At 31.4% G+C, this 14,547-nt stretch overlaps 1 protein-coding gene across 1 annotated transcript; it reads right to left on the reverse strand.

Annotated features, from left to right (window-relative positions):
• Positions 1-7,853: 7,853 nt before the first annotated feature.
• LOC134728037 (techylectin-5A-like) lies at positions 7,854-14,287 on the reverse strand. The gene is made up of 5 exons (XM_063592436.1): positions 14,041-14,287; positions 11,850-11,977; positions 10,829-10,928; positions 9,845-10,012; positions 7,854-8,056 (listed from the first exon to the last, which is right to left on the reverse strand). The coding sequence occupies exons 1-5, from the start codon at positions 14,285-14,287 to the stop codon at positions 7,854-7,856; spliced, it is 846 nt and encodes a 281-aa protein (XP_063448506.1).
• Positions 14,288-14,547: the final 260 nt, after the last annotated feature.

Here is a 14,547-nt window from a genome sequence, read left to right on the forward strand (position 1 = left end):
TTATCATATTTGTTTAATTGTCTTATTCATTAAAGATGTCGGATTGAGAATTATGTTATATAAAAACAATCCTTTCGCATCACGCAAATAAATATATAATAATTTTGAATAAGCCGACACACATAGTTGACTTTTTTATCCTTCAAGACAAAACGTAAAATTCCGACCTATAAACATGGTAACGGCGTCATTGCAATATGTACTAAGACATTTAATAAAAAAAAATCAATTTTTTGCTAGAAATATAATCAGAAGAACAGCATGTCTTTTGGTGAAAACATAAACACGTAAATCAGGATGACACTTTCATTCGCATCAAATTCTCAAAAGTATCATTAAAAGATATATTACTGAGGACTTGCTGACTTAGGACCGGGGCATAGACATGTGGAAGATTACACGTTTTGTTCACCTTTTTTAATCTTGATCAGTGGATGTGAGGGAAAAAGATAATAAATTACCCACATTGTATGAGGTTTATTAGGATTTCGCATTTCCCGCGCTTCATACTAACAAATGTGAGCACAGTCAACTCTTTTATATTCTGTTATAAAACTGTCTACAGGAATATCCATTGATAATCAACTCTTTATATTTTGCAAAGAATAAGAATATATAGAATCAGTTTTAGAATACAATGCCTTATCAAGATTATCGTATTTTGGTTGTTACTAATCGACAGTTTGTTCATGTGAGTTTGTTGTTTGCGTAGCTTTTTATTAATCGAAAAATTTCAACATACAAAAAGATACATTCATTTCTTAATTCCAACAAGAACTACAGTCAAAAATATCAATTAAAAGTAAGAAGATGTGGTATGATTACCAATGAGACAACACAAGTGACAAAATGACACAGGAATTAACAACTATAGGTCATCGTACGTTCTTCAAAAGTAAGCTTAGTCCATTGTGTATGTATTCAAAGGAAATAATCAACAGGATAATCATAAATATGAAAAGGCGGAAAGCAAGTTCACTTGATATAATCTTTTGATGAAATCCTGGTATATTAAGTGGTATATTATTGTATTATTATTATTTTAATATAAAATTCTGTATAATGATGATTAGCCATTCAATGTTATAGTAAACAAATGCACAGTACTAATCAAAATAAAATATTTCGTTTGATAGTGGATTGAAAATCATCAACTTTTCCCGATAGATCGTTCAATTAATATAATAACATTATATATATGTTTTGATTATGTCTTAAATAAGAAATCGTATCTCAAATTATATCAAAACAAATAAGGATGAGTGGACAACTCCAAATTACTAATCAAAAAGCTATCTTTGGCCAAGGATCTCACATTTTTCAATTAACATATCTCTGACTTCACTATTAAAATCAATAACTAAGAAACTATTATAGTCAAAACATATAAAATACAAAGGGCATTTCAAGTCAAACGGCTTAGATTTAAGGTGCGCTCAAAAAAGAAAAAAATCTAAATTCATTTGGTGAACAAAGGACTAAAAATACTATCCATTCAAGTAAAACATACTAGACAGAGAGAAATATTACTAAAGCGACTGGTAAATTAATAAATTTCTTAGTCATTAATTAGTTAGTAAGTCAACTAGGTAATGTTTCAGTGATTGCGAGTTATAATGTTGATTATCAGTTATAATGTTGATTATGATCATGTAGTAATTGGTAGTGTCGAATAGCAATTAAAATATTGCTATGAGTTATATTAATTTATATGGTAGAAAAATCCACTTTCAACTTCTATTGTATGCGTCCAATGAGGCAAAAATTATATCGTTAATCGCTAGATAATATTTTTCATGTGGGATGCCCCATTTCCAACCTCATTTATCGAAATTACTCTAAAGTCATGTATAATCTTTGATGTATTACGCGCAACTTATGTATACTGGGTTCCAAAAAAATAACTGTTGCTTACGAATGTGACTTTTGTACTTATATTTTATAGCGAACATGTTATTTATCACGGCTTTTTAAATTCTTATTTGCTTTACGTCCAGTGAAATAATTTAACACATAATCAGGACAATAATAAATTTACAATAATACCGCTGCAAAACATTTCTCACATATCAAAACTTCACCATTACATGGAACGTCATTAATACATTCATTTTCTATAAATTAACTGTATATAAAATGCTCGACAATTCAAAACACTCATGTTTATTTTTCTACTAACAAGCCTGCACATTCTAAGCCAAATTTGGTACAACGTTTTGCAAGTTATGATTTTCAAATGCTATTTAAACTTTGTATTTGATTTTGCTTTCATATGGGTTTGATTTGAGCGCCACTGATAAGTGTTATGTGGACGAAACGCCCGTCTCGTCTGTCGTACAGAAGCATGTTTTCTCTCGTGATTTTTTACTTCCGACAGTTGTCAAACACTGTAAATCATCATTTGGAGGATTTGAGTGATTTAATGAGTTTCCTCTTTCTGTATTTCTTAAATTAATTTTTCTGTTGAAAAAAAAAGTGGTAAAATCATATTATTACTATCATTAAAGTTATTAAGTTCATGTTTTTCCTCGTAGAAAATCCTCATCAGCTGTCACTTTCCCCTCCCAAATTCCACGTCTCTGACCTGACTATCCTCTAGCTTTGCTGATTTTTTTTTTGAAGAAAGAGATTTTTTTTCCCATATTCCTTTTATACTTTTCAACAAAAAAACACATCGAATAAAAATTGTGTGGAATGTGGAATCAATTACAGGCTCCTGATCACTTGGGATAATCACATATATAATATGGCGGGGTTAAACATATTTAAAGGCGCCAACCCACTTCTAACCTGGGACAGTGGTGTAACAGTACACCATACCAGTACAACACATTGTCATTGGAAATCAAATAAGTGTAAGAAAAAAATTGAATCATAATTTCCTGTCAATATGCACATCAACATAGTATGTCCTTATTATCTACACAATTTCATGAAATTCTGTTGTGTGGTTTGAGAGGAGTTGCGATGACAAGAAACAGGACTGACGGACGGACTGACGGACGGACGTACAGACGGACGGTACGACGGACGGACGGACGGGTCAAAAACGTTATACCCTCCGCAACCCGTTGCGTGGAGTATAAAAAGGGTGAAAAGGGCTAAACTCATCAGATCGATACAAAGCAGAAAAACATCTACAAAAAGCACAGACCGAACATGGCATAGTATTTATACATCACTCAAAACAAAAAAGGACACATAGTACAGATCTGAGAATACTCGAAGTTACTGACAACTAGCTCAAAGCCAAAAACAACTAATAAATAAATCATGAATCTAAAATATTAATCAGTCAGTACACATCATAGATTCAATCAATTGAGTGTAACAGTCAGAGAAAAACATGCCCTTTGTACTATGCAAGATCTAGGTTTCGACAGATCGTATTACCGTGAATGTCCATTGTGTATAACAATATATTAAGCATGACTTTAATTTAATAATAACAAAAATCAATATTTATACCATTTAACACAATGTTTTAAGATCCAATTACAGTGTTGAATTGGTAACCTTTTAGGATAAGTTTATCTAAGGAATCGTTTAGTTTATTTAAGGGATTGATTATATCTGGTTCGTATTTAAAATTAACACTCGTTAGTTAACATCCTCGTAAAAATTAGGATGTGCTATTCCGTTTAAAATAAGGTTTTTACAGGTACAGTCAAACTTTAAAAAAAAAATCTTTGTATCTATGGAAGATTTTAGGTAAGGTTTTAAGTAATTTGCGGTACCGAAATAACTGAATAATTTACTAGAAATACATAAATTGTGCTCATATAAATCCAAAACGTCACTATAAACAAGGGAATAGGGCATAGGGCACGATATATATAAACTCCGTAAGACGATGCCAAAGGCAAATTACCGTCCAAAAGGCAAATTTAACAATAGGGAAAGAAAAATCGTCCCTTTTTGTGTATAGTTACTCGTGTAAAACTGGATAGTTACTCGTGTAAAACTGGAATATCTTAATCTAGGAATGTACAGATATTGCTGTTAATAATTGATTTATTTAAAGTAAAGACCTTTGGGTAAATACTGGCAGTATACTTAGAGAATTGATGATTTTTTAACTAAAAATATATCATCAAGATAACGGTAAATCTGTACAAATGTGTACAATAATACATAAATAAGGATAAACTGTCTGACAACTTAATTCAATACAAAGTTGTACATGGATTCTTTATTCAACACAAACTTTATTTGATACATAATGTACTATTTGAAAACTAAAAACTAAATTTTTACACAAATTGTACTATATGCAACCTTTTTCTTTCATTTTTACAATTAAATGTACTGTATAAAAACTAGTAGGAAAGCCTAATAAATAACATAATTATGATCTTTAGGTAAACTGTGTCAAACACTAATTAAACTATATCAAAGGTATATTAAAAACAAAATGAACTACATGAAAACTATATTAAAAACAAAATGACCTATATAAAAACTATATTTATATCAAATGTACTGTCTGAAAACGCTTTGTGATACGAAATGTACTGTATGAAAACTTTCTTAAATAACAATACTAATAGGCAGTGTCTTTTCAGCAACTTTTTTAATTCAACATATAATATATGGAAATTTAATTTAAAACAAAATGTACTGTATAAAAACTTTATTTAACACAAAAAGTACTGTATTAAAACTTTAATTTATACAAAATGCTATCTATGAAAACATAATTTTTCACACAATGTATAGTACAAAAGCTTTATTAAATGCAAAATGTACTTTATATTTATTTTCATCAACACATACAAAACAAATAAAAGTATAATGCATGGTGTTACTAATATTAAAGAGTATTCTTAATTTCTCTCTTGAACAGCAATACCATCATATATAAATTTCGTGGGAAAAAAATATAATTTCACAAAAGAATATGCTTTTGGTTTAATATTTTATTGACTTCTCTAATTGTCAATAAAGATATTGATTCTAGCTTAAATAGTACAGTGTATAGATATTTATGTGTTATTGAATAGTGTTACCCCGAAAATTCTTGAGCAGATTTGTTCAAAATCTTGTTTGATGTACGCACCATTGCCTGCTTTGAAAACCGAAAAGACGTGTAGTTTAAGAAAAGGTAAACGTTATGATAAGTAGAAAATTTTTAAAACTAACTGTGAAGGTATTATTACTGTCCCATAACCAGCAAAGAGATCGATTATTTGATGGGTCATTAATTGCGTAAGGTGCAGGGACAAATATTTCAAGCATGCTCAATTTACAGAGAAGGACATTTGAAAAATGAAGAAAATGAAAGGACTGAATATCTTGTGACATTAATTTTTTTGAAATATTTATTTTGACACGATTAAAACAGATATCCAGCAAAAATGGTCGTCGGACGGAAACCAGTTTATCCTTTCAATACACTTGGCAATGTCGCTATGAAAGGGAGAGTATAACGAGGTCATGATCTCATTTAAATATTATTTTAGGTACGTGCGACCTCTTTATTAGCAGCTTAGTTTTGGCATTCTAGCCATTTTAAAGTAGTTGATAATGTCGCCTATTCGTTTATAGACCATGGTGTCCCTTTTTGTATCTTCCCTCGTGCTTTCCGTAAAGCCAAGTTTAGGGAACGATTGACCTGACCTTAATTTAGGGCTTTGTCCAAGGAGGTGGAGACATACAGAACATTAACACCTTATGAGTTTGTCTCACATTCTCATTAAGAAAAAATTCACACACCTAATTAAATGGGCATTCAAAAAATCAGAATGTGAATATATATGTTCAAACTCTTTCAGGTCAATTTTTAGTAGCAATAAACAAAAAAAACTATGGTAATTGGACATGCTTTGATACTATATATGCCCTTGAATTTTTACTAGATAACATTTTTGTTCGCTTTGGGGATTCCGTATATCGTCAGATTATCGGAATTCTAATGGGGACTAACTGTGCACCACTTATTGCGGACCTCTTTTTGTATTGTTATGAGTTGCAATTTAAAACAAAAATAAGCAAAGACCCATTAAAACAACATCTGATAAACAAATTTAATAATACTTTTAGATATTTGGATGATATTTTGGCTCTCAATAATGACGACTTCAGTATGTATATTAATGAAATTTATACTGCTGAACTTACTTTAAATAAAGCTAATACTAACAATGGCCACTGCCCTTTCCTCGATCTTGATATCTATATCACTAACGGAAAGCTGAATACTAAAATTTATGATAAAAGGGATGATTTTTCAATTCCTATCGTTAATTATCCGTTTTTAGATGGTGACGTTCCCTTGTCACCATCTTACGGTGTTTATATATCTCAACTTGTACGATTCGCTCGTGTATGTAACAATGTTTTAGATTTTAACGAGAGAAATTTATGTATTACTGAAAAATTATTACACCAGGGTTTTCGATATCACAAACTAGTCAAAACATTTACTAAAGTTTATCATCGGTATAAAGACATCATTCATAAATATAGCTCAACATGCAGACTTCTTATACGTTCAGGTATTTTACATCCATTTTTTTAGGGAAATATTCTTTATAAAGCACAAAGGTGTCAGTATTCACCTCAGAAACTTACAAAACCTTTGAATAGACTTATCAAGAAGGGATATAATTACGATACTGTTGTCAAGTCATTAAAGATTGCATATTTTGGCGTTAATATTGAGTCACTGATAAGGTCTTTGCGTTGAAACTCAACACATTTATTCTAAAAACAGTTGTTGGCATGACACGGGTTATGTTCTTCTCATATATGTTATGATGGTATAATACTAAACCCCTGACGTGACGGATTATGCCTGATGTTCATATGATGAAATCATAATCTTTCAGTAAGTTTAATTGAAGTCTGGAGCTGGCATGTCAGTTAACTGCTAGTAGTCTGTTGTTATTTATGTATTATTGTCATTTTGTTTATTTTCTTTGGTTACATCTTCTGACATCAGACTCGGACTTCTCTTGAACTGAATTTTAATGTGCGTATTGTTATGCGTGTACTGTTCTACATTGGTTAGAGGTATAGGGGGGGGGTTGAGATCTCACCCAAAAAACCATGTTTAACCCCGCCGCATTTTTGCGCCTGTCCCAAGTCAGGAGCCTCTGGCCTTTGTTAGTTTTGTATTATTTTAATTTTAGTTTCTTGTGTACAATTTGGAAATTAGTATGGCGTTCATTATCACTGAACTAGTATGTATTTGTTTAGGGGCCAGCTGAAGGACGCCTCCGGGTGCGGGAATTTCTCGCTACATTGAAGACCTGTTGGTGACCTTCTGCTGTTGGTTTTTTTATTTGGTCGGGTTGTTGTCTCTTTGACACATTTCCCATTTCCATTCTCAATTTTATTGATGTTAATGCAATGGTCTAAGCTCCTTCGATTCTTTGCTTTTCCTATGACAAACAGTCAACCGCAGGATTTGACTAAATAATTAAATTAAAATGTCCTGTTGATGCACACTTCTACAAATAGCAAAATAAACTCACTGGAATATCAAAGGAAACTTTACCATTCATATTCAAATAAACTATTTCGAATGCCTAGGATTTCGTATTCGTGAAGTCATAAAACGGTTTGTTAATTTCTGTGTAATTTGGTCTCTTGTGGAGAGTTGTCTCATTGGCAATCATACCGCATCTTTTTTTTTTTTTTATATATATACATGTAACAATTAACAAGGGAGTACTAAGGTTATATTAATAAGGGAGTAGTAAGGGTAAATTTCTTGCTATTAAACTTGCTGTTTCCTAAACTTATCTAAACTTTTCATGTGGTTTAAACAAATTCAAAAACAATTCTTATGTCCTTATTTTTAAAAAATGACAAAAAAGAAAGTCAGGAATGATGTTTGTTTTACTGAATTATGGGCGTTTTATTTTCATAGATACAAATTTCAAAGGTGAAATATACAGTTTTTTATCCCAGTATAAATTTGAGTATAAACCGGAAAGAATGACACGGTCACATCTGTTCATTCCGTACCACCATCCACCCCTGCAAGTATTACTACTCCTTCTATCGAACGTAGAAAACTGCATGTTGTTATGATATCCCATGGCATCACCTAGAATACAAAGCAACACAAAATATAAATTTGTGGATGTACCATATAAGAAATGAAGTAATACATGTCTATGGAAATCATATCCAAAATTATAAAGTTACACAGATTCTAACAATAAAATTTAATCCTAACAATGATTTGTTTTTAAAATAAAACGTGTACATTTTGATGTATTAAAATGTTTGTTTGTGTTGTTTATAAAATAAACAAAATAAGATGACAAGAGGCAATAAGAAAATCAGAACCGATAGGAAAAAATAAAAAGACAATACGACACACTAAATCCACTAATTATTACTCAGAACCTTTTTTGTTGGTTGTACAAATGAATCTGGTGCTAATTTTATAATTATTACGAATTAAAAGCATGTGACCATTATATTTTGCATGAAGCACTGACGCTTCTTGCTTAACATGTGATTGTTTCGTCTTTGATTTCGTTTAAAAAAACAAAAAAATCACAGCATTTAATTTTCGAAGTTAAATCGATTATAATGCGTCCTTTAGCTGAAATTGGCAAACAATGAACGCGCTATTCCTTTTCTTTTTGTGTTTTTTTGCTGCGCGTGTACTATTTTTGTGTCATAGATGGATACCACATATCCTTCGTTTTTCTATTATATGGGAATATCAATGGCAAAGAAGATAGCTATTAAATATTAAAACAATTTCAATCACTATGGTACATTTTTATGATAAATGTAAACAACACTTTTAAACCTTCATCATGAACGCTCAAATTCGAATATTTGAAAGCCATGGATGTATAAGAACCGAAACTGTTTAAGAGCAATATTACGAAAAAAGACCGTTAATTATAAAATGCCGAATCCATCTTAGGTCAGCTTTACCTGAGGGAATTGAAACCTTTCATTCTGTATAATGGAAAAATTTAAAAAGTAAAAACACAAAAATACCGAACTCCGAGGAAAATTCAAAAGGAAAATCCAAAATCAAAAGGCAAAATCAAAAGTCCAAACACATCAAACGAATGGATAACAACTGTCATATTCCTGACTTGGTACAGGCATTTTCTAATGTAGAAAATGGTGGATTGAACCTGGTTTTATAGCTAGCTAAACCTCTCACTTGTATGACGGACAATTCTAAAAAAAAAATGTATATTTCACCTTTGAAATATGTATCCATGAAAATAAAACGCCCATAATTCAGGAAAACAAACATCAGTCCTGACTTTCTTTAATGGTATTTTATTTTTGATAAGGACGTTATTATTGTTTTTGAATGTTCAATCCATACGAGGAGGTTAGATAAGTTTATTATAGGATGATTATTTGGTTTTTTTTTTTATTTTTATCAATTATTCATATTTCAAGATATTGCCAATGATTGTTTTTCTTCAAATGAATAATGATATGCACGAAGAACACGAACAATACAAAAAATATTGACAATTAAGTAGATAGGCGGAGCTAATAATTCTATAATTTTAGTTGCTTTCATACAGCATGAGATATTTTCATACGATAGCATATGTCAGATTCAAATGATTCGTTTTTATTCAGTCAATAAAAGATCAGCATTTGTATGAATTGAACTCCTACTGTAAATAATACAGATTACCATACCTTTCGAAGGAAATTAATTGATAACAACGAACGATGTATCATGTACATATCTGTCACGTAATTGAATATTATGCAACGTGCAATTGTGAACGTCACCAACGGCGGTGATGCATGATGGGAAAAGGGGACATATAACAGCTAGTTATGATATGAATACCGTACTAAAAATTATTTTGATCTATAAATATGATAAACTTACTCGCATTGCCACTGTAGTTCGAAATTGTCAATGTGTAATTACTGCTTTCATCCGAAATGTTGAAAATTTGGTAAAGAGCGAAGGCCGTACTGTTATCAACACTTACTTCCATATCTACTCTCAATAAATGGTTCGTTCCAGCAACGATCTTGTGAATATTGTCATTGCCTAGACGGGTTATAGAAAATAAATAATTTAGGTCTACACATATAATATATTTCTAATGTTTCATCCATAACTATTTTTTGGTTTTCAAAAGTGAACCACTGCATTATGTTTCTTCTTAAATTCATATCTTATTTGCCCTGATAACTAACTGTCATAGATTATTTATCCATTTTATCTGTTATACCGTATAGGTGGCACCCTCTAAGTCTGTAAGTCCACCACCGACGGTACCGATTTAGTTGTAACCCAAATAATTCCGTCCCTCTCAGTGACCGACTCTCCCACTCTCAAACATCGCAAAGCATAGGAATATAACGCATAATGTTTCGAGTTTTTCCGGTCGTATTAAAATAAATAGTGTGAAATATTTCAGTGCGCGAGTAAAGTGTTTTTAGAAAAACTATGCACGATCGATCGAAGACTCGAAAGCAAACAAATAAAACGTGTTAGAAAAAAACGGATACAAGAACACCGTCTAGATACCATATGTAATTAAAGATTGATAACATCACTTTCTTTAATAATTTTAGCATAAAAAATGATAATGTACATTTTAAATGATGTTGTATAATGACGTCAATTCGATGTCGTAAAGTTTTAATCGATAGTTAATTTATTGATATTTTTTTATTTCGATTCTTTAAATACAAAGATAAAAGTTTGTGACGAATATCATGTTAACTTTAATATTGATACCCGTAATGCATTAACCTAGTAAAAAAAAGAAAAAGCAACATTGGCTTAATCTCAAATCTTATTTCTATTCCATGTTTTCGTTCTTATATACGGGAATTTGAAGTAACGTATAATGCTTACCGAGCCAAAAATTTGCAGAAAGAATTCCAAACCCATGCTTATATTCCGACCAGTTTCTGGTAGTAAAGTCTTCAGAGTCATCTGCTCTTCGTTGAATGACCTGTAATATAAATAATACCAATATCCTTTAAGTTAAAAATAATAAAAGACTTTGTTTAAATATAGCAAGAACATCGGATGTTCTTATATAGTTTTCAAAGGTACCAGGATTATAATTTAATGCGCCAGACACGCGTTTCGACTACATAAGACTCATGAGTGACGCTCAGATCAAAATAGTTATTAGGCCAAACACGAACAAAGTTGAAAAGCATTGAGGATCCAAAATTCCAAAAAAGTTGTGTTAACAGGAAATTTAACAGGACAGGACTATATAATTGATCTTCATGTCAACACCGAAGTGCTGACTACTGGGCTAGTGATACCCTCGGGGACGATACTAAATTTTGCTATTAAAAAGATTAATTGTATATTTGTTAAAATATGAAAAGGATTCATTGTATTTTTTTTTGAATATGAAAAGGCATCATAGATGCGGCTTTAATTTCTGTTACGATTGAGTACTTATAAAACTAATAATAATAGTTTTACCATCAACCGTAACTACTCGTAATTGACGCTAGTTGCGGATTCGGCCGATGTCTGTCGATTGGTTTTACTATGTACCTGTCTCAAGTTAGGAACCTCATCACTATTTGCATTTAGTCATATCTTAATGTTCCTTGTATTTAGGAGATTTCTGATTTATTACAGATCTTTGATGGTCTCTGGTAATTTTATTCACAATTTTTCTATACTTGGGTGGGGGGAGGGGGGGGGGTCAGATAATGGAATATTGTATTTACACTTTTGTTATGTTGAAGGTAGTATGTGAACTTTAGTGTATGTTATATTTTCTAACTTATTTCTCCTGCTTACAAAATGGCGGAATGAAAATCTATATATATGAGAACTGACTGCTAACACGCATTGCAATTGTACTCAATTAGCCTCAGACCCATCGATGTTAACTAACAATTACCGTCCATCCATCTTCTATTTCGCAGTAAACGTCTATTCCTTCGTTAGTATCATTAGGAAATATTCTATATATTCCATCCCTAGATCCTTGGCAAAGATCACCACAGTCAATTGGTTTAGTTTTTATATCTACAATCAGAGAAATTACATGTCTTAACATTTTTAAAAACCTGATAACTTTCTAAAAGAAAACTACAGCTATATTTCTATGAAACAGTTACATACATGTTTTAGAAGTACAGTAATAAATTAACATTTATTTTTTTTGGTTTTTGTAATATTCGATGTGTTCCATTTTCGTCTTCACTGCAGATTCAAAGTTTTACAAGAAAAAAGGTATTAAAGCGGGGTTAGAATTTTACTAAAGTGAAATGGGAATTAAGACTCATCTCATTTGTTAAGTGATTACGGAAACAAAGAAAGAGAAATACCCAATCAATGTTTTATAAGTTCTTATTCATCATTTAAATATACATTATGAATTTTGAGTCTGAAACATAGCAGTTGAATGATGTATTTAGAAAAAAATATGCAGGAGTATCCTGAAACTAAAGACTTGAAAAAAAATATTAAATTTATTTAGGCAAACAAATTGTTTTGGTAAACATGAATAATATTTTGTTATATGATCAGCTAACAACGCTTAACTCCAAATACCGAACGGGATGATATACCAGATAGGGGATAGCGATGAAAAATCAATAATGAATTAAGGCAACAGTAGTTTACCGATAGTCAAATCTCATAAATCATTTCAGAAGATACAAACAACAACTGGAGGAATAGCATAAACCCCAAATAGCTCTGTTGGAGTAATTTTTGTGTTAGAAGGAATCCCCTGTTAATAAAATCCGTATAGCGTTCGACCTAGATAGTTTTAAATTATGTCTATCGTCTGATTTTTTACAATATCTATACGTAGGAAATTCAATAATTTGTATATCGTTGTATTACTGGTTTTCCACTTCCTTATACAGAATGACGCTTGACAAAAGCTTGCTTTTTAACTTCTCGTTGCATCTTGTGACGTCGCTGATAACTTCTCCTCACATATTGTGACGTCCTTAATACTGCCTGCTCATGTTTCAAAGACGTGGTACAAGAATTAGGTAGTGACTAAGCAGAGGTGTATAGGTTAAGGGAAGTACCGTGCACAGGCCTTTTGCACATGTACTTGTCAACTATTTCATGATGGTGAACGTAAAACCGATAAAAGTGTCTATTTAAGTAGTTCTTCTTCGTAGCTCTGTTGGAGTAATTTTTGTGTTAGAAGGAATCCCCTGTTAATAAAATCCGTATAGCGATCGACCTAGATAGTTTTAAATTATGTCTATCGTCTGATTTTTTACAATATCTATAAGTAGGAAATTCAATAATTTGTATATCGTTGTATTACTGGTTTTCCCCTCCCTTATACTGAATGACGCTTTACAAAAGCTTGCTTTTTAACTTCTCTTCGCATCTTGTGACGTCGCTGATAACTTCTCCTCACATATTGTGGCGTCGCTAATACTGCATACTCATGTTTCAAAGACGTGGTACAAGAATTAAGTAGTGACTAAGCAGAGGTGTATAGGTTAAGGGAAGTACCATGCGCAGGCAGATTGTACATGTACTTGTCAACTATTTCATGATGGTGAACGTAAAACCGATAAAGTGTCTATTTAAGTAGTTCTTCGTCGTAGCTTTGTTGGAGTAATTTTTGTGTTAGGAGGAATCCCCTGTTAATAAAATCCATATAGTACAAACAATTTCAATGTAACGTAATTATTGGTAAATGTAAACGTCATAAATATATGCGATTCATACCATAAAACAAAATTCAATCAATGTTTTTTTTTAATTCCTAGACATTTTAAGAAAGTTTGTTCGTTTGTCATAACTGATAAAATACTCACTTGACTTTAGCTTAATGTTTACAAAAGTTCCAATTTCGCTTTAGTTGAATGCTGACAACCTATTTGATTTTTTTTATTGGTTTCTAAGGCAAATTGTGAATAAGACAAGTCAAGCAACTGTTTTATTTAACGGCAAAAAACACTTCGTCGTGGTTTTTTAAGCTTGTTTATCTATTCCTATCTATTTTGCATGTAAAAAAGACAAAATACAAAATGAAAGAAAGTATAGTCTTCTACTTTAACATGTCGTTTTGTTACTTTACTTTTTTTTTTAAATACAATAGGAATATTTACCATCCATATTTGGTTTGGCTACTTTCCTTATAATAATTTCATTCTCCGACGGTCTTGTATCAGGAAAACAACAGCTATTGAGATGGCATTCTTGTGTTGATTTATTATAGTTTGCGATGCAACATTCATCCTCACTGGTACACAAACTTGCACATGCAGTAGGGGAAACTACTTTTCTAGTGCGTATTGCTGAGACTGTCGAAACAAATGCTTGGTTGTTTTCTACTGTGAACTTTCTGTTTTTCATTTCCGACGTCACACAACATAATGGGAAGATCATAAAAACTCCAAAAACTAATTTGCTTACCAGCATTGTTGGTATTTTTAAAATGTTCAGAATGAATGACCCAACAATTTGCATCTACATTTATATAGTAATATACTTTTAATTCCTTATAAATTTAAAAGTAGTGGGAAATTTTGTTCGTCTTGCATTATTGAATAGCAATCATCAAAGCATTTATTAGCATTTAGAACGATGTGCTGTCGACAGCTTTTAAAATTAAT

This window comes from Mytilus trossulus, chromosome 8, assembly GCF_036588685.1.
Source record: "Mytilus trossulus isolate FHL-02 chromosome 8, PNRI_Mtr1.1.1.hap1, whole genome shotgun sequence".
Lineage (NCBI taxonomy): Eukaryota > Metazoa > Mollusca > Bivalvia > Mytilida > Mytilidae > Mytilus > Mytilus trossulus.

Bases quoted from the DNA above. Each gene is read 5' to 3' on its own strand.
- LOC134728037 (XM_063592436.1), bottom strand. From the start codon at position 14,287: ATGAAAAACAGAAAGTTCACAGTAGAAAACAACCAAGCATTTGTTTCG. The intron at 10,929-11,849 runs GTAATTGTTAGT...TTTATATTACAG, and splicing joins AAATAGAAGATGGATGGACG to GTCATTCAACGAAGAGCAGA. The intron at 10,013-10,828 runs GTAAGCATTATA...TAACCCGTCTAG, and splicing joins TTCTGCAAATTTTTGGCTCG to GCAATGACAATATTCACAAG.